At 38.7% G+C, this 24,766-nt stretch overlaps 1 protein-coding gene across 2 annotated transcripts in view; it reads right to left on the reverse strand.

Annotated features, from left to right (window-relative positions):
* LOC107676278 (uncharacterized aarF domain-containing protein kinase 1-like) overlaps positions 1–24,766 on the reverse strand; it is a 137,811-nt gene that overhangs the window by 112,924 nt on the left and 121 nt on the right. For both annotated transcript variants that reach the window (XM_016470810.1, XM_016470809.1), the window contains exons 2-3: positions 23,810–23,949; positions 22,805–22,888 (exon numbers count right to left, since the gene is read on the reverse strand). In XM_016470810.1, the coding sequence (XP_016326296.1) occupies positions 22,805–22,888; positions 23,810–23,941 (216 nt within the window). In that variant the 5' untranslated portion in view covers positions 23,942–23,949. The remainder of the gene's footprint in view (positions 1–22,804; positions 22,889–23,809; positions 23,950–24,766) is intronic.

Consider the following 24,766-nt stretch of genomic DNA (forward strand, 5'->3'; position numbering starts at 1 on the left):
ACGAAAACCTTCTCCAGAGTGCTCAGGACTTCAGACTGGGCCGAAGGTTTACCTTCCAACAAGACAATTACCCTAAGCACACAGCTAAAATAACAAGGAGTGGCTTCACAACAACTCTGTGACTGTTCTTGAATGGCCCAGCCAGAGCCCTGACTTAAACCCAATTGAGCATCTCTGGAGAGACCTAAAAATGGCTGTCCACCAACGTTTACCATCCAACCTGACAGAACTGGAGAGGATCTGCAAGGAGGAATGGCAGAGGATCCCCAAATCCAGGTGTGAAAAACTTGTTGCATCTTTCCCAAAAAGACTCATGGCTGTATTAGATCAAAAGGGTGCTTCTACGAAATACTGAGCAAAGGGTCTGAATACTTAGGACCATGTGATATTTCAGTTTTTCTTTTTTAATAAATCTGCAAAAATGTCAACGATTCTGTGTTTTTCTGTCAATATGGGGTGTTGTGTGTACATTAATGAGGAAAAAAAATTAACAAATGATTTTAGCAAATGGCTGCAATATAACAAAGAGTGAAAAATTTAAGGGGGTCTGAATACTTTCCGTACCCACTGTATGCTACCACTACAGCTTTCAAATCTCCTATAGTACATGCGATTTACAGTGGACCACTTATAGAAACCAACTGTTTAAATGTAAGGAGCAGATAAGGAACAGAGAGCGAGCAGAAACATAAGGCAATTTAGCTTTCAGCCATGTATAATTTTCATGTATGGCCCCACCATGCTTCAGTAGTCTAGACCCCATTAGTGCAGTGAAACAACCCCTGCCGCGACTTCAAACCTGTCCAGAAGAGCCAGATCACATGACAAAGCATCTAGATGTCCATTAGGGCTGCAATAAAATTGTCAAGCAAAACTATTGATGGTACGACATCCAAATTGTGATACAGATCTAAATGACCACGATATCATTATCCACCTAGAAAACTAAATTGCTATGCAGGCTTATCATTACCTCTCACGTTTCAAGTTTATTTGTCACTCGAGACATATACAAGAATACACTGAAATGAAATAATGTCCCCTCCAGGTCCATGGTGCAATTACAAAAAGACATTTTATACACAAGAAAAAAATCTATAAGATACATGTGACTTCTTGTCATGGTTTCGAACTTACGCAATGCTTCAAAACACTTCTGTGCCTTGCGTAGAAGCAATTCATGAAAAAAATGGGTGTCATTTTGTATGTTTTGTGACACTTTTCCACTATTTGACGCCATTACCAATTTGCTTTCCTCTTAGCATTTTGGTACCAACCATGTTAGGCAAAGAGGGACTGCTAAATTACACTTAAAATGGCTAAACTGTAAACAAAACAAAAGTCTGGCTCATTTTCAAACACAAGCTGAAGTGTTATATCCCACAGTTGTAACTTAGCACTGCATAAATTTTAGCCATCCAATGTCCATAAATACAGACTAGGCTGGGCTACCCTGCACAAAACTTCTGGTTTGAAAAGCTCTCGTCGTTAAAATAGCGGTTACTTGAGGTTGGTTTAATTGTTTGAATTTTTCCATAGAGTGGTAAATTACTGGTCATTCTAACTGGTGATTGGAAAATAACATCTGAGCCAAATGACTAAAATGCAGGAAGTCAGAGAAGTTTAAACTCAATTCACCTTTGGCAACAAAATTATAATGCTACTGTAATTATTACTGTGCATGGGCAGTTACTTGCATCATTCTAAACTGGCAGCTAAAGGTGACGTGTGTAATTTCTGCATTGCTAAAAGCAATTTCAAAAATAATGTTTTCAAACCATCTGCCATTGGTTCAAACAAACAGACAGTCCCGCCTTAAACTCACACCACTGGTTGATCCAATGTTGCTGGTCAAACACTGCAATTGCAAATCAATATTGTAAATATTATTAAAATATTATATCATCCAAAAACTGCAGACTTTACCTTAAAATGTGATTTTAAAACGAAATGGTCGAATCGCCAGAAATGCATGCATGCCACCTGCAATCTGAATGCAGTTTGTTGCTAAACAAGCACATAATGTGTTTACCAACTGCATTTTTGAATACATCTGCATAAATACAACTACGCAGCCATTTATACAGATTGTCCACTTAGTTCTAATCAAAACAAAGTTATAACGGGTGTCAAATGTAAAGCAGGACAGGCTGGTGTGTGACTGGATGACTCTCCAAGACCCCCCGAGAGCAGCGCCAATGTTAATAACGACAAACAGCGACAAAGCCCATTACGAAAATGAGATCACCCTCTGTGCGGTGAGGACTCCCTGCCAAGAGCCCATACAACAGGCCCAGGCAGAGTCACACATAAAGATGCCCATCACCTCTTCCTCCTCCCTGATGCTGTAAGAGAATAGCTTCCATGCTTCAAAGGCAGGGCTACTGGCTTACATGCTTACATAAAACAATAAAGGGATAGTTCACCCAAAATGAAAATTGTCATTAATTACTCACCCTCATGTCATTCCAAACCTGCAAGACCTTACACTATGTTTCTGGGCTTTTAACGTGGTAGTTCCGTTGCGGTCTTTGCAGGGTCAGAGAGATCTCAGATTTCATTGAAAATATATTTATTTGTGTTCCGAAAATGAACGAAGGTCTTACGGGTTTGGAACGACATAAAGGTGAGTAATTAATGCCAGAATTTTCATTTTTGGGTTAACTATTCCTATAAGAGTAACCAAATAACAACAAAACAAATAAAAACAGAGATATAATTTGATGAGCATGTACTATTGTTACGAGACCGCTACTGTGAGGAGCACGGAGCGAGGAACGAGGAGACGTGGAGTAGACTTCAAACAAACAGACTTTAATTAACATTCAACGAACCAGGAACACACACGTAGCGGGGAAAGACGAACATTCAATACCAGAAACTAGACTAGAAGACACACACGGCTTAAATTATGGGACTAATCACGGGAATAAACTGGAAACACATGGAACAAATGATCATAATTGAACATGAGGGAAAACTGGGTCATGGAGCACGTGGGGGAGGAATAACACACAGATAGAGTCCAGGGGCGTGACATATCGCCCCCCTCCCGGAAGGCGCGTCCTCGCACCGTAGAACAACAGAGGGGGGCATGGGTGGGAACTTGGGAGGAGGCTCGGGAGGAGGACGGACACCCGGGAGGGGGCCGTCAGACAGAGTCCAGGGAGGAGATGATGGAGGGAGGAGCCAGGGAGGCGACAGGAAGGACTTGGAGCAGGAGGGGCCAAGCAAGACCCAGGCCTCAGCCATGACAGCGACCCATGGTGGAGCCGATGAAGGGAGGAGCCATGGAGGAGCAAGGGCCGACGACTCCAGGGGGGCGACCAACGGCGGTGGAGCAGGTGGCGGAGGAGCCCGAGGTGGAGACGGAGAGCCGATGAGCCAGAGCGAAGGGGAGGATCCGGAGGGCCAAGGCGGAGCAGATGACCCCGGCGACTGACGCGGAGACGTGGATCCAAAAGGCCGCGGTGGAGCCAGAGCGACAGAGGAGGAGCCGAAGAGATGAAGGAGCCTGATGGAGCCAGAGGGACGAAGGGACAAGGAGGAGTGGAGTCCCGAGGCGCAGGATGGTCGACACCAGACCAAGACGGAGCTGGAGGGAGGAGGGAGCCCGGCGGAGCTAGTGGACTGCTGGGCCAAGGCGGAGAGGAGGGAGCTAGGAGCCATGGTGGAGCCGACGGGTCCACGGGCCGAGGCGGAGTCCAGGGCTTAGAGGCTGGAGGCGGAGTCAAGGGATACTCCAGCCCCAGCGACGCTGGAGGATGGCAGTCCCGCGGAGCTCACACCCTAGCTGATGGTGGCCTGAGGGCGAGCAGAGGGGCTGCCAGACAACAGCGGTGGAGGAGGCAGGAGAATGTAGGTGGGCGGGCATTTGTGAGCCTCCGGGCTTAACTTGGTACCAGGAGCCCTCTCAGGGCTGGATGTGGGAACAGGAGCCTTCTCTGGGGTAGACATGGGAACAGGAACTTTCTCTGGGCTAGACATAGGAACAGGAACTTTCTCGGGAGTAAACGCGGGGACTGGAGCCCTCTCTGGGCTAGACTCGGGGACTGGGGCCCTCTCTGGGCTAAACTCGGGGACTAGAACCCTCTCTGGGCTAAACTCGGGGACTAGAACCCTCTCTGGGCTGGACTGGGAAACGGGAGCCCACTCAGGGCTGGACGGGACCAGCGGGGACGAAGGAGAGAGGAGAGGGGGCAAGTCGGCTTCCAGCTCTGTTTCCCAGTCTATAAGATCCCCCTCGAAGTCCAGCAGTCCCAGCTGTATAATCAGCTCACCCTCAGCCGTGGTGCAGTGGGCGGATCTCCACTCCTCGTTCTCACCGTCCGCGGCATTCTCCCTTGTGGCGGGCTCTGCTGCCGGCTCTCGCACCTTGACTGACGTCACTTGCAGCTCCAGCTCCGCGGCGATCCGTTTCTCTGTCGCTCCATGCGGCAACGGCTCGTCGGCCGCGGCGAGCTCGGGCTTTCCGTCAGCGGTGGGCTCGAGCATGCGCTCAGCGCAGCGGGGAGATGGTGGGCTGGGCAATGGGTCCAGAGTGACGGTGAACAGGGATCCGTGTCTCGCCAGTGTCCACTCCATAAAGGCGGCGAAACTCGCTCAAGGGCCTTCCTCAGACGACGGCGCTCTGTATGCCGGGTTTAGACTGGCGTCATAGAACGTACAGAGCGCGTCGTCCGGGTAGCTGGAGAGGTAGGCGAGGACCAGGAACAGTCTGGTGTGGCCCTCGAATGATTTTTCCCCCTGCTCCAGCAGGAGGAGGAGGTATTCAGGGCGGGCGAGGGGATCCATAAGGGAACACAACAGAAACAAAAAACACTGAGGAAAAACGGAAACAAAAACGGAGGTTACTGTTTTCGGTCTGGTATTCTGTCACGAGACCACTACTGTGAGGAGCACGGAGCGAGGAACGAGGAGACATGGAGTAGACTTCAAACAAACAGACTTTAATTAACATTCAAGGAACCAGGAACACACACATAGCAGGGAAAGGCAAACATTCAATACCAGAAACTAGACTAGGAAACACACAGGGCTTAAATTATGGGACTAATCACGGGAATAAACTGGAAACACCTGGAACAAATTATCATAATTGAACATGAGGGAAAACTGGGTCATGGAGCATGTGGGGGAGGAAAAACGCACAGATAGAGTCCAGGGGTAATTTCAGTGCATCACTAACACATATGATAAAAAAATCTGGAATATAGTTGTATGATTCTCCAGATATCGATAAAACGCACTCCATCACCATAATCTCACCCCCAAAAAAAAAAATTTCTGTTCAAGTTAACAAACGAAAACGAGGTTGAACATACTGTATATACATCTGTATCTTTTTTAGAGGTCCATTTACTAAAACTGAACAGAACGTTTGTAAATAATTCATAGAAGTATTTGTACGTAAATTGTCCTCTTTCCATCGAATGCAAAAGTGTACCTAAGAACGATTTCGTATACAATTTACAAAATCAATATGTGAACCTATTTCATGGAAATTTTTTTCAGCTGAACAACCATCACCCAGATATAGGCTACAACAATTTGACATTGAACACACGCTATTTCTACCCTTCACAGCCTTGTTTTTATTCACACCAAATTAAATATGGCACCTACTCTAACAACTGCCTATACAATTATATGGTCAATATCCCACCCAGCTTAAAAAGCAAGAGGCACAGGAATGGAATTAGGAGAAATTAACAGAGTACATATTAATGAATGCTGTTTTATTTTGCCAATTATTGAGAGTATTGAGAGTAATAAAAACAATTAGTTATTGATTATGAGGTGCATTTTTAGCTCTGTATTGGGAAGGCTTTCTGGCTTTCTGAAGCAGTTGTGTTTCCACAGCAGCTGCCAAATCTCAAGCTTAGACTGACAGCATAGTGAACATGACAGAAAAATTAAGTATTTATGTGGGCTGCTTGAATTGGGGCTGTCAGCATTCCTACAGACTCTGGCCGTGATTGAATGAAAATGTTAAACGCCTCAATTTCTCCCATTCCCGGAGGGATTCCAACTTTTTTTTTTTTACACAGGATTCCTCTGTGAGAAAGCCTTGAAGGACTTAAGTTATGTATACCCATATTTACATATGCCACTCAGATGTGTTTGTTCTTTTCACACTTTCAACATACTTGAATAGCAAAGACAAACTCCACACACCAATGAGACGGCAGAGGGCCTTTAGCCAGTGCTGCCATCTAGTGCATGCAATGTTACTTACAATCCAAATTACACAACAAAACCACATATATTTTAAGTGCCTCCTGACTCAATTCAGAAAAGAAGCCCAATGTAAATAACTATTCTTTTAACCAAACCATACAAAATTAACTGATCAATTAAGGCATCCAAGTCTTCCAACGTTTATGCCTCCATACACTGAAATTGTGCGGTTTATGCATTCATAACACACAATATTGAACATTATGCTATGAAAAGCAATGTTTCTAGCACATCCATAAACATGCTCTCATGTAATATAATATTATAAAACAAGTCTATAGGTTACATAAAGGAGAAAAAAGGTTGAAACTTCACCTGTATCCTTTCTGCTTTTACCTCATTATATAAAATCCTAACTGTTATAAAATTTTGTGTACGTGTGTGTGTGTGTGTGTGTGTGTGTGTGTGTGTGTGGTTTAGGAGAGAGACTAGAGTTTAGAAAGAAGGGCTCTATGTATTTTCAGACAAGACTTTTTAAGTCTCCACCTTAAAATACTGAATAGCAACGAAATGACTCAAATACTTGCCTAACCATAAAATCATATTCTAGAATCTGATATGTGTGGCCAAACAAGCATAATCTATTTACTAATTAAAAATCTTCATTGCAATTTATTAAGGTTATCTCTCTGGGATCCCGTTTGCTCTCCATTCCTCGTATCCTCAGTGGATGCATTTGCATGACACGTTCCAGATGTGGTGTGAATACAGCCTTAAATATGTTTACAATTCCTTCACCCTTAATGGCACAGCTGAGAAACTCCTAAAATCAACACTGTTTGTCCTCAATCCATGGACACATTCTCTCGCCTCCTGCTCGTTGGATTCATTTTGAAAAGATGAGTACAATGCAACATCTGTGTGACTTTTGGCACGCTCTCCACCATTTCCTGACAGTGAATCAGCATCTGATGGCGGCACAGTCATAATGAAATGCACCGCTCTCCTCCCGGCAGCAGCCATCAGCTCCCACATTATCTGATACCCGGCTAGATCATTTGTAGTGCTATTGAACACATCATCTGCCTGAATCTCAAGCTTGTCACAAAGTACAAGGACGCCAATTTGTTACCATGTGCCCATAATGGTAATCTAGGCAGATCGTTCCACGCAGTTACTCCATCGCCCCAGGGAGAGTTCCTGACCAGCAAAACCCATCTGAAGTCTATGTAGATATGGCTTAGACAAAGCTGGCATGGTCAGTGATGGAGAAGCTACTGTGAAGCTAAAGCAGCTCAACTAAGCTAAAAAGCAGTTACCTAAGCGACTAGCAAAACATTTAAGTCATATAACAGGGATATATAAAACTGCCAACATTTTTATTTGTAAATTCTTACTCCAAATTTTGCATCAAAGTCCCACAGATTTTGTGCATGTTTATTTCACCCAGGCTACATCATGACTAAGTAACGAGTACAACAATACAACACTTGCAAATGAATGCCTTCTATTTTAATTCCTCCCTTCAACACAACCCAGTTCCAGTGGAATCAGAACAAAAATACTAGTTCAGAACAAATATAAATAATATACACAGTAGAACATGTCTCTAAGCAATGCCAAGTTTGTGGGTTCAATTCCCAGGGAACACATGAACTGATTTAAAAAGTATACCTTGTATGCAATACAAGTCGCTTTGGATAAAAGCATCTGCCAAATGCATAAATATACTGTAAATAGGCTATACAATTAAATTATGCAATTACAGTGACAAATTAGTTAAAGCAACAGCCATTAAGAAAACACTGCTGCTTTTTAAGTAGATAACACCTTTATAAATAATCAGATGAGACTTATCATGATTCTTATTGAAGACTTACTGAGCCAATAAATAAATAAACAGAACGTGATAATGCAGAAATTGGGGCATTTAAAACCATCTATGGCATAATTAAATTAAACTTACTAACTAAACTAAACTTACTTACTAAACTTACTCAATTTATTAATGTACTTGTACAGTAATAATAATAATAATATGATTTAGGGCTAAAATTAATTGGTCAATCACTGCTTTACCAGTTAATTAATTACAAGAACCATGTAAATAAACAAACTTGTTCAAATGAATCAGAAGTGTTTTGCATCAGCTCGCTCTACTATAAAGCTGTGGATGCAATGAAATGTTGCAAAATATAGTAAGGTTGCATTTTGTAATGTCACAATGCTACTCATTAGTGGAATGGTAAAGTTCTTGAAGCATTTTAAATAACCTAAAGAACCGTTTTCAACTATAAAGAACCTTTTGTGTGGAAAGGTTCCATAGATGTTAAAAGCTGTAAGGTTATAAGTTCACAAGTTCATCCATAAGTACAAGACATCATGCTCACAATCAAATCAATACAGATTATAGAGCACAAGACATCTTGTCTTGCAGTTGAAGTACCTGTGCAGCAAAAACAGGAACTTACAGAACCTTGACAGAATTCTCAATACAGATTTAGATAATGATGTTTACAATTAACTGGCAAAGTGGAAGCTAATTGGTCGCTGGAACATGAAACATGGCTGTAGACAACAGGGGTAAGGTGAAATATATTTGTTATGATTCCACTGGAACTGGGATGTTTTGAAGGGAAGAATTAAAATAGAAAGCCTGTAATTTGCAAGTGTTATAGTTTTCTGCTCATTAATTAGTCATGATGTAGCCTGGGGGAAATAAACACGCATGAAATCTGTGGGCCAGTGACGCTAAATTTGGATATTTTATATTAAGAATTATAAATAAATAAAACTCACAGCACTTTGACTCAGTCTTACTCAAAGTGCATCTATTTTCACATGAGTGTCCATCTGGTGTGCACTCCCTTTTATTGACAGCGCATTTGGTGCCCCATTACAACTGATTCTGCTTTTCGGAGCCTACATCTGGCGCTCTGGCTGTTGTTTTGTATTTTTCCCCACTTTGTCTTCTTTGATGAAGCCATTTTAGCTTGCTGTTTGATTTGCTACACTTAGAGTTGAGTGACATTGTGGAAAACGGAGAGAAATGTCAGCTTTTTCGTTCACAAGTGCAACATTTCCAGTACGCAGCGTCCTGGAAAACTCCTAAGTAAGAAGCCATTTAGCACACACACCTTTATCCAAAGTAGCATTCTCCCCTGGAAGCAACCTGGGATTAAGTTCCTTACTCAAGAACACAATGATGATGGCTTAGGTAGGGGCCTATGATTTCCGCAATGCTGAAAACATGGACAGAATCCCAGAATCCAGTTATAAAAATGAAATTTTGTGTCTCTGTGTGAATGAGTGGCACAGTTTTGTCTACTACACAAACTCAAGCATGTGTGACGCTTATGGTGTTTTCAGCATCTGCCGTCTCACTGTGACACTCCATGTGAACTTCATCTCCAGAGCTGCTCTAAGAGTTCACTTCATGATAATTTAACCATTTCATAAAACTATTGTGAGATGCACACACAAAAAAGTCTTTAATACAACAGGTTTGGTTAAACCTGAAGAAATTATGACAAATGTATTAATGTACTTTACAGTAAAATGTAATTTTCCAAATAATAACAATAATAATAATAATACAGTTTATTAAATAATAGTATTTAAACTTGATCCATGTCTTAAAGGTGACATATCATGAAAATCTGACTTTTCCAGGTTTTAAGTGCTATAATCAGGTCCCCGGTGCATCTACCAACCAAGGAAATGTGAAAAAGATTAACGCAGAAACTTTGTTTTGGTAAGCCTTTTTCTGCAAGCGTCTGAAAAAAGGAGCATGTCTGATTTCGCTCCCTTGGTGACGTGGCAAAGGGATCTCATTATAATATTACCGCCCCTTAATCTGTAAGTTTCCACCCATGGCGCCGTCATTTTGATTTCGCAAGCGACAACGGTGTACCAGCTCTAATGCCATGGCGAAAGTTTGAGCAAAACACGCTAACTGTTCTGTTTTTGGCTGCACATGCGAGGACAGAACACTATTTAGATTCCCAGCCTCAGAGGAGACAAGAAAGCAGTGGATTTATTGATTTATTTAAAGGGGTCATATGATGCCCATTTTCCACAAGTTGATATGATTCTTTAGAGTCTTAATGAAAAGTCTGTAACATAGTTTGGTTAAAATTTCTCAATGGTAGTGTAAAAAACAAAATATTACATCTTGTAAAAAGGGGCATAATATGTCTCCTTTAATTTAAACCATAAACCTCCAGCAATTTGCTTGTCAAAAAATAAAAAAGAAATTGTTCAGATTTAATTTGATTACATTTCATCAGATTAGTTACTTTTAAAAGATTAATTACTTAAAGTTTTATGCATTGATTTGATAAACTATTTTTTATTTGATTTGCAAATCATAAAACATGCCACAGAATATCTAAATATTCACAATTTTTCATCCAAGTTTAAACCATAAACCTCTGTTGTCTAGCACTTTGACAAAAAAAGTTCAAATTTCATTTGATTACAGTTTAGAAGATTAATTACTTTAGAATTATTACTTTTAAAAGATTAATTACTTAAAGTTGTATGCATTAATTTGAAACCACCGTTTTTAATTTGATTTGTAAATCATCAAACACAGCATCTGGAAAATTTAAATATAACAGAATTACTGGGGGACAAAAAACATTTCAGAAAGCAACCATCAACCATTAAAACAGGAAAATACATAATTTGGGGAAAAATAAAACGGAATTTGGCAGAAAGTAAAAGGGTCCTTTTTAGTGGTCGCTACATGTGGAGTTCAAATCAGCAACCTTTTGGTTACTATTCAGGATCTTAAAGGGGTCATATGATGCGATTTCAAGTTTTCCTTTCTCTTTGGAGTGTTACAAGCTGATTGTGCATAGATAAGATCCCTGAAATTGCAAAGACTAAAGTCTCAAAACCAAAGAGATATTCTTTATCAAAGTTAAGACTCTGCCACACCCCCCTAAAACGGCTCGTTCTAACACGCCCCCACATATCTACCTCACTATGTGGAAATATTTGCGTAATGCCGCCCAAATGTTAACGCAAAGAAAGAAGGCGTGGTTTCAGTAACCGCAGTTAGTGTTGAAGCCAAAATAATGATCTTTAAAATAGCATCATATGACCCCTTTAAACCACTCTGCCACACCATCCTCCAACTGTTACGCTAAAATCATTATTCCATGTCATAAAGCTTTTGAAATGACTGGCTTCTCTTCTATTTCAGCAGGCTATGTGGCCGTAAAAAGCGGAATTGAATAGTTAGCCAAGCCTTTCATTCAGTTCCTTTAGTCCATCCTCTCTGACACTGCAACCCCTCCCATGTCTCCTCCTATAACGCCTGCACTTGTCAGCATGTCCATGGCGATCTGATATGCATTATTCATTAGGGCTAAGTAAGCTACATTTAATTTCCAAATAAGCTGCTCTCATTTCCTTTAATGATATGTTAATAGCTAAGGAGACTCAATTCCCATAACAACAGTCGCTCAGACTGGGAAAGTGTTTAGGATTGCATAATCGTGCCATGATAAGCGTCGCATTAGCGTTTATGTTTTCCTGTCTCCCGTGTCCTGTTCTATCTCAGTCAGCAGAGTTAGCAGAACAATTATCTCTGGAAAACATGAGGTGTGCTAGTGCACATGCATATATGTGCAGAGCTAAGTGCTTTTTATTAGCTTATAGGTTTTAAGCTTCAGGAAAACACACTTAGTACGCCAAATATATCTTGCTTTAAAGCAAATGGAAACTTGTAATTCACAGGCTAATTTACATTTCAAACGACATGGCTTTGATTTTAGCCTAACATTGTTACATAACTTGAAAACGTTTGATCTTTTATACTAGCCAGCAGAGAAGCCAGTATTCCACCACACCAAAGGTGTTTAGCATATATGACTTTCTTTTCTTTCTTCGACTGATCCTTTTCTTTGGCATTAGCCTCTGGAGAGGTGAGAAAGAGACAAAATAGTCTCTATATATATATATTAGGGCTGGGCAAATTTACGCGTTAATATCCCGTTAACGCATTAATTGATTAACACCGACAATTATTTTATCGCGCATTAACACAGTTTTTGATTATTATGAAAGTCCATTGCTCACTGGCTCTGAATACGCATACAGACAAACCATGGGTCACAGGAGGGGTGGGATGTTTTTTTTTTTTTAATTGAACTTTCAAAATTACAAAATTCAACAGCAAGTTCTTCACATATTTCTCATATTTACACATTTTGTAAGTACAAATTGAAACAATTTTAATAAAATAAAAACAAAATAATAATTAAAAAATAAACAAAATAATAAAAACATTTAATAAAATAAAAAATAAAATAAAAGGGCATCACAAGCATATTTTTAATTAATTTAGCAAAAAAGGGACTTTGATAAAACATAGCTGCTGACCAATTTAGAATTGAGGACTGGAACTAACCATTTTTAGAAATGTTTTTAGGAACTAGCCTAACTTAAATTAAAATATAAAACTTCACTTAGTAAAATATTATTAATATAAAATAATAAAATACATGAAGAGTAGAGACTTTACAATGTCATAACAGACTTCTCTGATTGGTGGATTGCTCTTACCATTTGCAAATTTTGCAAACATTTTTGCAAAATTTGGAAACCTTTTACACATTATTGTTCAAAACAAATTTCTCTACGAATGGATGGGATTTTTACTTCTGCAACCTACTGTTATAACAAAGCTAGAGGACAGAAAGTGATGATGAACCCAGAGAGAGAAAAGCAGCAGGATTGGAACACAGTGCAGGTCAGATTCAAACTACATCTCCTGCATGGGCACCACAGCTCAAGAAGCATGGAGAAGCAGAACTTCTAGGCTAGGACTGCACATTATATTTCTCCAACATCTTACATTTTCAAGGTTAAAGCAAACACAAGCGAGGTGATAATATAGTGTTAACAATTGCATCTACAGTACATTTATTCCAGTCAGCAGTTTCCAAACTTACTAGTCCCTCTAACTTTCATAAGGGCAGAAACGAAGTTCCTAAAAGGTGACAGCAACCTGGGGTTTTTACTCAGAGCTAGGGAAATGAATATATGGCTCATCCATATGTTCAGTTTTCCCGGCTGCAGCAAACCTATGAACTGATGAGCACAGCATTGTTCCTCCATGTGTGCAATCCACTTCTGCGTCCTTCATTTTCTCTCTATTTTCCAAAAGTCATTTCATTAGTTCAGATCTGGAGATGATAAATGGCACCTGTTGCACTTCGCAAGATAATTATAAACAGTTTTAGAAAGTAACTGCCTAAAACACCTAGTTACTACCGTCCTCTGATGTAATTGTTTGCCACAAACGGAAGATGCCGCCGATTTATTACTTTAATGCATCAAGCGCGGAAAGGGGTCTTCCCATCCTCAAGTGACCTTTAATGACAACTAACCAAGTCGGTGGAAGTGCACGCCGCAATTTCAAGCCGAATCATAGAGAAAATCAAGACCAATGGTGTTCACAAAATCAATTTTATGCTAACTTCAAACAAACCCTGGCTCATTTGCATGTCCGTAGCAGCCCATCTTCCTGGCTGCGATGAAAATACAGTATCGGTGCAACCTAAAAAACGATGATGAATTAGACGTCTAAGAGCACGCCCGAGCTAATGATAATCCAAAGGCGAAAATCTGAGATGACTTTCAGCGAGCACCTGCACATTAATCATCCAGTGATACGGCCAGCATTTCATTACCGGCCCCCGTATGATAAGTGCTTTCTTACGCGCCTGTGATCTATTACATCGTCGCAATAAACATGATAGTCTAAGTTGGTGGCAGAGTAAAGAGACTTGTGGGTTAGAACGTGGCATAACAGGTGGCCACATCAATAGGGTTGCGAGTCTAAACACACATGCCGCATAAAACGGTTCAGTTATAGAGGTGCACATTTATGGACTCGCCGTAAACAGTTCACTCCTTCAGGAAAAGAAAAACATTATTATAGCACCTCGGCCACATTCTGTTAGAGTGGCTGTTTTTGACTTTGTTAAGGTCTCTGCCAACAAACACTCCAGGCTTGTTTTTCTCTCCAATACTACAAGCCAAGATGCTGACTTACTTGGAACAACAACCTGTGCGAGGAACAGATTAATCATTTAGACAAGGAGGAAGGGAACGGTTCTAGAGTGAAAGTGAAAAGAAGGGAAGTGGGAAAAGACTGCTTTCTCACATCAACATGTGAGTCTTTTCCCTTAAAAGAATGAGCCAAAGCAAACTCAATCCAAATTCCATTTTTCTCACAATCAGATTACTGTCAATCCTCTTTCTTGCTGCTCGCCAGAGTCAGGAAGTCTCAGCTACATCAACGGGGTGCCACTTCTGAGGTTTTTTTGAATGTTCAAGGAAAGATCACAGAGTCCGACCCAAAGCAGACCCCCAAATCCTGCTTTTTGTGAGTAACTGGACCCCCGGGGCCAGCTGGAGATCGGGTTTGAGAACTAAAAATTACCTTATCAATGTAGTCTTTAGCAAAGATAAAAAGATGACAATGAGAGAAAATCTCCACTGATGTCCTTTCTGCTTCCGTGAGCTATAGCTGCTCTAACCCTTTAATCAGTCTCAGACCCCGGTAGCACTCCGCTTCAGCAGGAGGGTCATGAGGAGGACGTTTCGGTTTCTCTGGGGGAAGTTGTGTGGAATAAGCCCTCGCTGAAGTCTAATCTGCTGTGCAAATGCTCCGTGAAGGCTGGTCAAGGACTTTGAGACCTCTGCAAACTCACACTTATTCACAAACATAAACAAATGTACAAGTCAAAAATACAAAAACACACATACGCAAACAAAATACCAACAACAACAGAAAATTAACCTGTAAACAAACAGTAACTTCATACTATTGCTCAGACAAACTCCCTGGGGAATAGAGGATGATGCTCAGTCATCCTTAAATAAGTGAAAAATCGCACAGTCGACTGTGAAAACAGCCTCGGATACCTTTACAGCAGGTTTAAGGACAGTGATCCGCCTTTTGCCAAACAGACCACTAAAAAAAAAATCTAGTTTGAACATTTTGCTATGATATAAACCAGGCCATATACCTTAACCAGGGGCCTCAATAAAAGAGCAAAAAATATATACATATAATGTTCAAATTAAAATCGTAATCATAAAAGTCAACACTACATGCACATGCTCAGTACCAACACAATGCTGATAACAGAAATAACCGAATTCACTAATTGAACTGATGTTAGCTGACCCAAAATGTAGAAAAGCAAAAGCAATGCAAATGTGCAAAGCAAAATTCAACAATGCAGCTTTGCAGGTTTTTGTACTGTAGCTTTCTGTTCATATTGTCCTATCATAAGTAAACAGCAAATCAACTTAAAAATTAAAAATGAAACAGTGATTACAAGTTCATGTCTATATATTTAGCTGTCATGTGCAATTATGTGTTTAATTGCATTTGAATAATTGCTTTTAGCATAGTTTTTTCCCAAAATAGGTCTTGACCCACCAGTTCAGAACCACCCATTTACAGAGAGGATTCTGACATATTTCAACACTTTATATCTGTGATATTCACACAATGATTCACATCATCTCCTCAGACTGTTCGGAGGGTAATCGGTCAGCCACGATGGGACACATATCCTCTCCTCAACGAAGACCCCACACAGGGTAGGAGATTATACAGCTAGACTATTTTCTGAGCAGTGGGTAGAAAAAGTGCATTTTACAGCAGAGCCTCACAGCGCCAGGGAAAACAGATTACCTCCGTTTGTGCTCCAATGCCTGTCTGACAGCGGCAGCGCCTGGTACACCTGCCCTCCAACTTTGAGTGCATGCATTATTCAGCATCGCTAGAGCTCTGCGTGCCACCGGTGTTGTCGTCTAAAACTGCAGGCGTCCATGTGCCGTAATCAAAGCAGGCCGGAGAGCAGTTTGTCTCGCTGCGATATCCTGCAGTTTCTACATGATCGTTTTTGAGAAACTAGGAGGAGAGGGAGGTGTCTCTAGTTTCCAGATTCACCTTCATTTTTGTGGTTTACCTAAACTCGCTAGCTCAGACCTATACGCGTGCCCTCCAGAAGCTTGCATTCTGCAAGTGAACGACGCCTCGTGGTGCCATCCCAAAGAGGCACAAAATCACTCTCATGTGCACTGTGCTAGACTGAGACTTGTCACAGCACTTGTATATTGTTGCTCTCTCGTTGGTCTGATTGCTTCTACTTTGTAAGTCCCTTTGGATAAAAGCGTCTGCTAAATGACTAAATGTAAATGGTTTAGGTTCTATAACTGCTCCTGGTAGTCATTTTAAACTACAACTGCAAAGTGTAAATAAATATTAATAATAATAAAAAATCTAATTTAATTCATAATTGAGTTAATCTGTTACTTTACTTAATAAATATAATAATTAGAAATATAATAAATTATATTCACTATAAATAATATTAAATGTTTAATTAAATACTTAAATTAAGAAATCGTATGCAATGCGGCATTATCTGAGACCAATAAAATTATGAAATAATGCAGAGAAATTGCTCTCTGCTTGTCAGCATGGATTTATACTAGGGGTGGCATGATACCATTTTTTCAGAACCGATCCCGATTCGATACCAAAAGTTCTGAGTATCGTACAATACCGATACGATACCAGCACAGGTTTTTTTTTATTTATTTTTTTATATATATCTCAGTGTGTGTTGACCTGATCATCACTCTTTGTGTGTTATACACAATCTATTAAATATAGACAACTTCATTATAAGGAAAAATAACAAATTAAAAACATATATAATCAATCTATGAAAAAATACTATTATAAACTAGACTACAAAGTAAACTAAAAGTTACTCTACAAAAATTATGAGTTCACAATAATTTTACAAAATCTAAACATTTAGAGAAAAAACATTATTTAGTGGGGGGAAAAATAAAAGTAAATAATAGGTGTAATCTGGTAAAATGTTACACATTGCTCTTTGTATTGTAGAATACATTCATGGAATACAAGTAAATATAATTATATATCATAAATATATGCAATAAATTAAAGACATTTCTTTTACATTTATAGCACAGTAATGAGGCAGCAACATATGATAGATAAGACAGAACAAGGAAGGCTATTAACACTTTCATTGCGCAAAAGTATTATAACATGAAAGGCTCCAATACAGAGCGGCACAAAGCGCATCCCGTGCGCAGAATGATGTGCTTGAAGCAACACGGAGTCACAGCGCGCAGCGCTCCGCATAGAGAGGTTAAAAGCACAAAGGGAAGAGACGTTGAAGCGTAGTGTATTATATCTGTGCGATAGTTTATTGAGCCTTGTCTTTTAACAGTTATAAATTTCAGTTACTGTGCGCGTGAAGAACAATTCATAGTGCTCTCTACTCCAGTGTTGTGATCTCTTAACAGACACCCGGTAGAAAGTAACAATATTTAGAATTAGCACTAAACTCAAGCAAGATAAAGTCCTTTTATGCAAAACCACTGATGTTTATCTACATATCAAGTATAATAATAGGAACATTGTATCAGAGAGATTCGTCGTCTTGACTGTCGTAACCGAACATGACACGCAGTTTGAATGCTGGATGGAGGATGACTGACAGCCGCAGTGGAGAGAAGAGTTTAGAGAACTTGAATTTAACGACTTAAAGGGGTCATATGATGCGATTTCAAGTTTTCCTTTCTCTTTGGAGTGTTACAAGCTGTTCGTGAATAGATAAGATCCCTAAAGCTGCAAAGACTAAAGTCTCAAACCCAAAGAGATATTCTTTATAAAAGTTAAGACTCGTCCATGCCCTCCTAAAACTCCTCGTTTAAACACGCCCCCACATGTCTACGTCACTGTGTGGGAAGACTTGCATACTGTAGTATTGTTGCTGCCGCCGCCATGTCGTGGGGATGCTGTGTGTTTCGTTGCAGAAGCGAAAATACTTTGGTCTTCCAAAAGAGGACACAACTGGAAATCAGTGGTTAAGTTGTATTTACAACACTGTTCCGGAACAGTTCAAACCAAATATTCGTGTGTGTGTGTGTGCAATGCATTTAACGGAGGACTGTTTCCTGAACCTACAATGCCAGCTGTTCTGACTCACAACCTGTAAGATTGTTTCCATAATTAAAGAATTTGCCACTGATGATTCAAACACGAGTTTTGAGCAGTGTAGAGTAGCGCTTGTTGTTTGTCATTTCTCCGATCACAAATGCAGACATGGTTTTATGTTTACGCGGCACGATACGCAACGCAACGCGTAAAAAGACAATACAAGATAATTATATCCCCACTGGATGCAACAAATGCCTCGTTTATAATGGGTTTTATTGTTTTTGTCTTGTCGCGCCGGGACACAGGGCATCACAGTATTGTTCTTTTTAGCAACGTCATATGACCCCTTTAAATATTAATCTGTACCTCACATTAAACTATGGAACGTTCTCAGAACACCTGAAATATAGTGCACGGAAACTTTATAGTGCTTTATAATGTTTTTGTGCCTTTTGTGGGGCTTAACAAACACAGAACAGTATACGCACAATATCGGATTTGGATCGGTCTCATCGGACCGATACCCGATCCAGCAGAAAGTGAGCGATACCGATACTGAATATCGGATCGGCGCACCCCTAATTTATACATAACATTTATTGACTGAATTAATGTCTATCATTAAAAACATTTGTCAGCTGAAACAAATTATCAAATGCCATTTTAATTTGTTTTAAATTAAGTTTGAATGAACCACGTACATGTACCAACTCTTCAAATGGTTACTCTACTTCAAAAAGAAAGAAAATGCAAATGGCATCTGCAACTAAAAACGATTTAAAAGGTGAAACAAATCAGGCAAGGCACTGCAGGCTGGAGTTTGGGTGTCACCGATGTTCTCCGGTGGTCTTTCCAAAAGCAGATAACAGATGTAATCTCTCACTGCTGGGCTCCTTTCAATGGAGCCACACTGACATTGCAGGAAAACGTTTGCAGTTTTTCCTTACTATTCATAGAATACATTATCAGGAGACATCAGCTGTGGGTTAAAAGGGCCAAAAGCATCTATTTAATAAACTCCAACTGTGGACCCAGTGATTTCTTGCTCCCCAGGAATACTTTCTAAGTAGTCCATTTTGCCACCTTTGACTGCTAATTATGTGCCAGCACAGTGGGAGAAACAAGTGGAAATGCATGTGAATCTGTCATGCAATATCAAACAGCAAAGATTATATTACGGAAGAAGCATGGGAATGTCAGATCTATAGGTCTTAGACTGGATAAGCCAAACTGTGTTTCAAGAATTGGGTATTTAGTGTAGAAGACAATAGCTCATGGACTCAACGGTCAAAGCATCTGTCAAAGCACATTTTTAACAGACCAAACTAACTTGCTGCAGACAGTCAGCATATAGGCTTAAGTTCAATGATATGGAAATAAATCAAACTAAATATTCAATTTTAAAGTAACTTTTTGTCTATTCAATGCTTTACTCATGTCACAATAAAAAAAGATTGTTTAATTATCTTCAAAGACATTAAAATCAATTGCCGGCCCTAATATAAACATTCTATACCAGAATGATCATATCTGAATGTACTTTAATGACCTGTTTAACTGAATGGGTTAAATGATCTATTCTGTTTAATGAGCTGTTCAAAATGACATAGAATCAAAATTATTCAAAATGTAACAACCTCTGAAATGACTTTTAGCTGACGTCACCAAGCCCTATTTTTCAACCCATCAATTAAAACCATTTTTCACAATCTACTGCCATTGGACAAAATATTTGTAACAACAAAAGTAAAATCCTCAATATAACACTATTTATATCAATATTTTTAAAAAATGCTGTTTCACTTTAAAATACACTACAGTTCAAAGGTTTGGGGTCTGTAGAATTTTTTCAATGTTTTTGAAAGTCTCTTATGCATTTATTTGATCAAAAATACAGTAAAAACAGTAATATTGTGAAATATTATTAACATCTTAAATAACTTTTCTATTTTAATATATTTAAAAAATGTAATTCCTTTGATGACAAAATTGAATTTTCAACAGTCTTCAGTGTCACATGATCCTTCAGAAGTTGTTCTAATATGCTGATTTGGTGCTAAAGAAGCATTTCTTATGATTATCATTGTTGAAAACAGTTGTGTTGATCAGTTTAATGTATCCTTGCTGAATAAAACTATTAATTAAAACATTTAAACTGTAACATTCATGTTGATCTGGTTAGTATAACGTGCAAAAAGTAAAACTGTCTAGAATCTCAGCAATCATTAAGTCACACAAAAGTGAGTAGTGATTTAATGGCTGAGATGGAAAGCACTTGGTAGGCACAAAGAGCAGGTGGTCTGGTCTGCAGAGAGCAGAGGCATGGTTAACTGCGTGAAACGCCCCTCATTACATGAGTCACATGCTGGGGCCATTACAGAGCCACAACACCTGGGAGCTCCCCCATGATCCCTTGCACTGTTCTCATTGAGCAATGAGACATGCTCGTCCTTCTGCAAAACATCCACTGCCTCCCAAAAACCCTCCTCCCTCACACATTTTAGAGCTGAAACATGAAAACGCGCAAATGTGGTGATACCAAATTATGAGGATGTCTCATTCCACTCTCTAGTTCCCTATAATTTGAATTAGTACATTATGAACATGAACCTTGGACCTTGATCCACTAAACACTGAGACACTGATGATTCAATTACCTGCAACATGATTATGAGCTTATGCATTGAAATGTAGCTGGTATTTATTAATACAGATAACAAGTCTGGTATTACTTATTAAAATGTAAAGTGGGGAAAAAAAGCCAAAAAAGTTGGAACAATTTCAAATCAGTTCAAACTGTGTTTGAATCAACACTCCACAATTATTCAAATGTATAATCAAAAGTGATATTGTGTACCACATTACAGTGATGTGTTAGATTGGTAACACTTTATTTTAAGGTGTCCTTACTTGTTACATGTACTTACTATTATAATAACAATAAATTATGCATAATTACAAGCAAGTAACCTCTCACCACAAAGCAAGCACATGTAGTTAATTAATATTACTCAGTACTTAAATGTATAATTACACTGTAACTAGGACACCTTAAAATAAAGTATAACCGTTACAGTAATTAATTGAAATAAATACTATGGCACTAAATGATTACAATATTTAATTACTATGGTTTTGTCATGGTACACTAAGTTACTGCAAAATATACAATGGTTTTACTAATACTGTGCTATGGTAAATGTGCAGAACAACATGGCATTACCATAGTATCATTTCCAAAAAACATGGTAATATCACAGTAGATTAAACACTGCCCAAAAAACAAAGATGTTTAGGTGTTCACTGTTTAAAAGACTTTTAAACCTGTTCATTTGTACAAATGTCCAGAATGCAGAAAAACAGTAACTGGGAAAAATCTAAGCAAGAATGATCCGAAACAACCTGAGCCCACTGAACTGAAACGCCTAGTGAGAGAATAATTAGAAGCCAAATCTCTCCTCTATATTAAATCAAGGGCCTGCATTAATTCTAATCAGCGTGTGTAGCCAGGCTTGACTGCGGGCCCCTAGGGGGAAGGAGAACAGCACCCTATCCGCCGCACCCGGGCCTGGCAGAGAGTGCATCTGGCTCGGACCCTGCTCTTCAGGGTTCAGCGCTTCCCTCCAGCGGCTGCCATCAGCGCTCAGACTCACACACACAGGTGAGAGACTGCAACCTTTCCCTGCTCCAGCTGTTTAACTGTACCTGACGGAGCTGTTCGAATGGCCTTTATACATGGGGGTGGAAATGGCACAAGAATTATTGCCTGGCATTTGCAGCTATGATCCTACAAACAGCAAAGCAGATTGTTTAAGGTGTTTTAAGATGTTTTTAATTTAATGGTGTGTTTTGAAAGCCCGCTCAATGCATCAATAATGAGATTGCATGTTGATTATTGACTTACATGCCATCATATTACTTTGAGTAATGTGTTGGCTTGGATGACATTTAATAAAATACAATTGCTTATTAAAGTACATGTAATTTAAGATTACATAAACACAAAATGCAGAAGTAAAAATCGATGTGTATGTGCAAGGTTATGACTAAAAATCATGGAGCCTGCAACAATAATTCTTATGGTTAGTGGAATATCACAATAAATATTCCTGAAATGCACACTGCTTATCTCATTATATATCCATATATATATATATATATATATATATACCCATATATATACCCATATATATACCCATATATACAATATAACAAAGAGTGAAAAATTGAAGGGGGTCTGAATACTTTCCGTACCCACTGTATATATATAGTAGCCATTTATGATTGTTCAGGCCTTTTCTGGACCTCTTGGAAGCAAACTCTGCGGTTCACAGAAGCAGCACATATTTAATGCACTCTATGGCAAAAGTGCTCATTCCTCTCTATGAAAATTATTTTACAGGACCACAATATTCCTTTCTTGAAATTAGGATTTTCAAGAAAAATGTCTATGTCAGAGCCCAGGGACCCCTACTTTTCTGGCTACACTCCACTTTCCTCTAAAATAAGTGCAAAAGCCCAAAATAAATGAAATAAAAAAGAAAAATGTCCACACAGCAGATATTCCTAGATATAACCTATCACCATTGAGACAAAAAGTTTTACCTTTGATTTGACAGCCCAGTACTCTTCTGTCCCATACTGTACATCTCTGAGAGTGGTGAGGTAGTCATAACTGATGACAGTCGTCTGAAAACATTCATTTCAGAGACAAAGAACAAAACTATGAATAAAAATCTGCACAATAGAGATAGAACAATACATTTAAAATATTCAGAAAAAAATGCAAATACAGTGTAATTTACTTACAGTGACTCAAACGCAGTAGTTTTTAAGTAGTATTTAAGAATTATTCAAAAATATTAATTAATTAAAGGGGTCCTATTATGCTTTTTCACTTTTTCAACTTTAGTTAGTCTGTAATGTTGCTGTTTGAGCATAAAAACGATCTGCAAAGTTACAAAGCTCAAAGTGACTTTGTAAAAGAGCATAATAGGACCCCTTTAAAAGTAATAAGTGATGAAAAAAGGACAGTGGGGAACAAAAGGGCACATTTTTTCACATCAGTTCAAACTGTCAATTCATAACTCTGATTCATAAATTCAAGTTATCACTCAAAAAAACTAGCATACTGTGAAAATCTCAACAGTTAAAATACTCTTAAATAAAAGTAAATAAAAGTGATCTTGTGTACCATGATACAGCGATATATCAGATGGTAAAATCTTATTTAAATATGATTTCAGTAATATGATACTACATGATTACCATGTTTATTTACTATGGAATTAACATGGTACTGCAAAAGATACAATGGTTTTACCATGGTACATTTCAAAGAAAAAGAAGAAAACTGTGAATAAATATCTGCACACTAGACAGGACAATGCATTTAAAATCTGCTGTATTTGCATTTTATTTTAGATATATTTTTTAAGTAATTTACTTACTGTGATTCAAGCACGAGTATTAAAAATATTTGATATTCAATTTATATTTAATAAATTATTTAATATAAAAGTAATATTTATTATTAAAACGTTTTCAAAGGGATTAAAACTATAATGAACTCTAAGTATTAAATGAAAAAATAATAATAATCATATTTACTGTTGCAGCTGCCCTCCCAAATCTGATGATGCTGAGATCATTGAAGTCCACATTTTTGCTGTACAAGCAGAATCCTGACGATGCGAACACTGCAGTGGCTACAGATGATACCTTCAGCAGTCGAACAGCCATGTGAGGAGCTGCAAAAACACAGAGATCCATCACCATCATCACTGAGCAGCTGCCTCTGTAGTAAGTATACTGTACATTCAAAACATCAGCTAAGTTTAAAAAAAACATTCAAATCAAGCTTAGACTTTGATAACTAATTATTTCCTTTCTCATATTTCATATTTGTGTACTGTATTCCCATACATAACGTTTGCAAATAACAATTAAATCATTAATTATTATATATTAATATTTTCAAAAAATAATACATAGTAAACAATACACAGTAATCACTAATACAGTGTTATTTAATTTGCTGTTGATAAAGTATTGGGCGTGACACCAAGGCTGTTGCGTCACTGGTTTTGACCATGTGAGATGGTCATGAAAACTAATAAATGAACCGGATTACACAATTGAAGAAATATGACGATATTGATCAAATTTATGAATAAGTTAAATGAAACACCGCCACTACAAATCTAAACAAAGGAAATCGAAGCACGAGTGAACCCGTTTCATTCATACCACAGCCCTCTACGAACACCTTGGCAATTGAATCGCCACTGGCTAGTACATTTTTTAGTTTACTCGCCAGACTGATAAATAAATGAATAAATAAATAAATAAATAAATATATATATATATATATATATATTTATATATATATATATGCGAGTGATTTACTCGCAATGTAGAGGGTTGTAACATCAGTCGGTGTAGTGAAAGACGCGGTCAGCTGATCACAGATAACGTTTGTTACACAAGCGCTTGCGTAACACACAGAGAGAATATAACAAAATAACCGCCACCGGTTTATTGCATGATGAGTTAATAACTGGTTAT

Source organism: Sinocyclocheilus anshuiensis, unplaced genomic scaffold (genome assembly GCF_001515605.1).
Source record: "Sinocyclocheilus anshuiensis isolate Anshui unplaced genomic scaffold, SAMN03320099.WGS_v1.1 scaffold3105, whole genome shotgun sequence".
NCBI classification, from domain to species: domain Eukaryota; kingdom Metazoa; phylum Chordata; class Actinopteri; order Cypriniformes; family Cyprinidae; genus Sinocyclocheilus; species Sinocyclocheilus anshuiensis.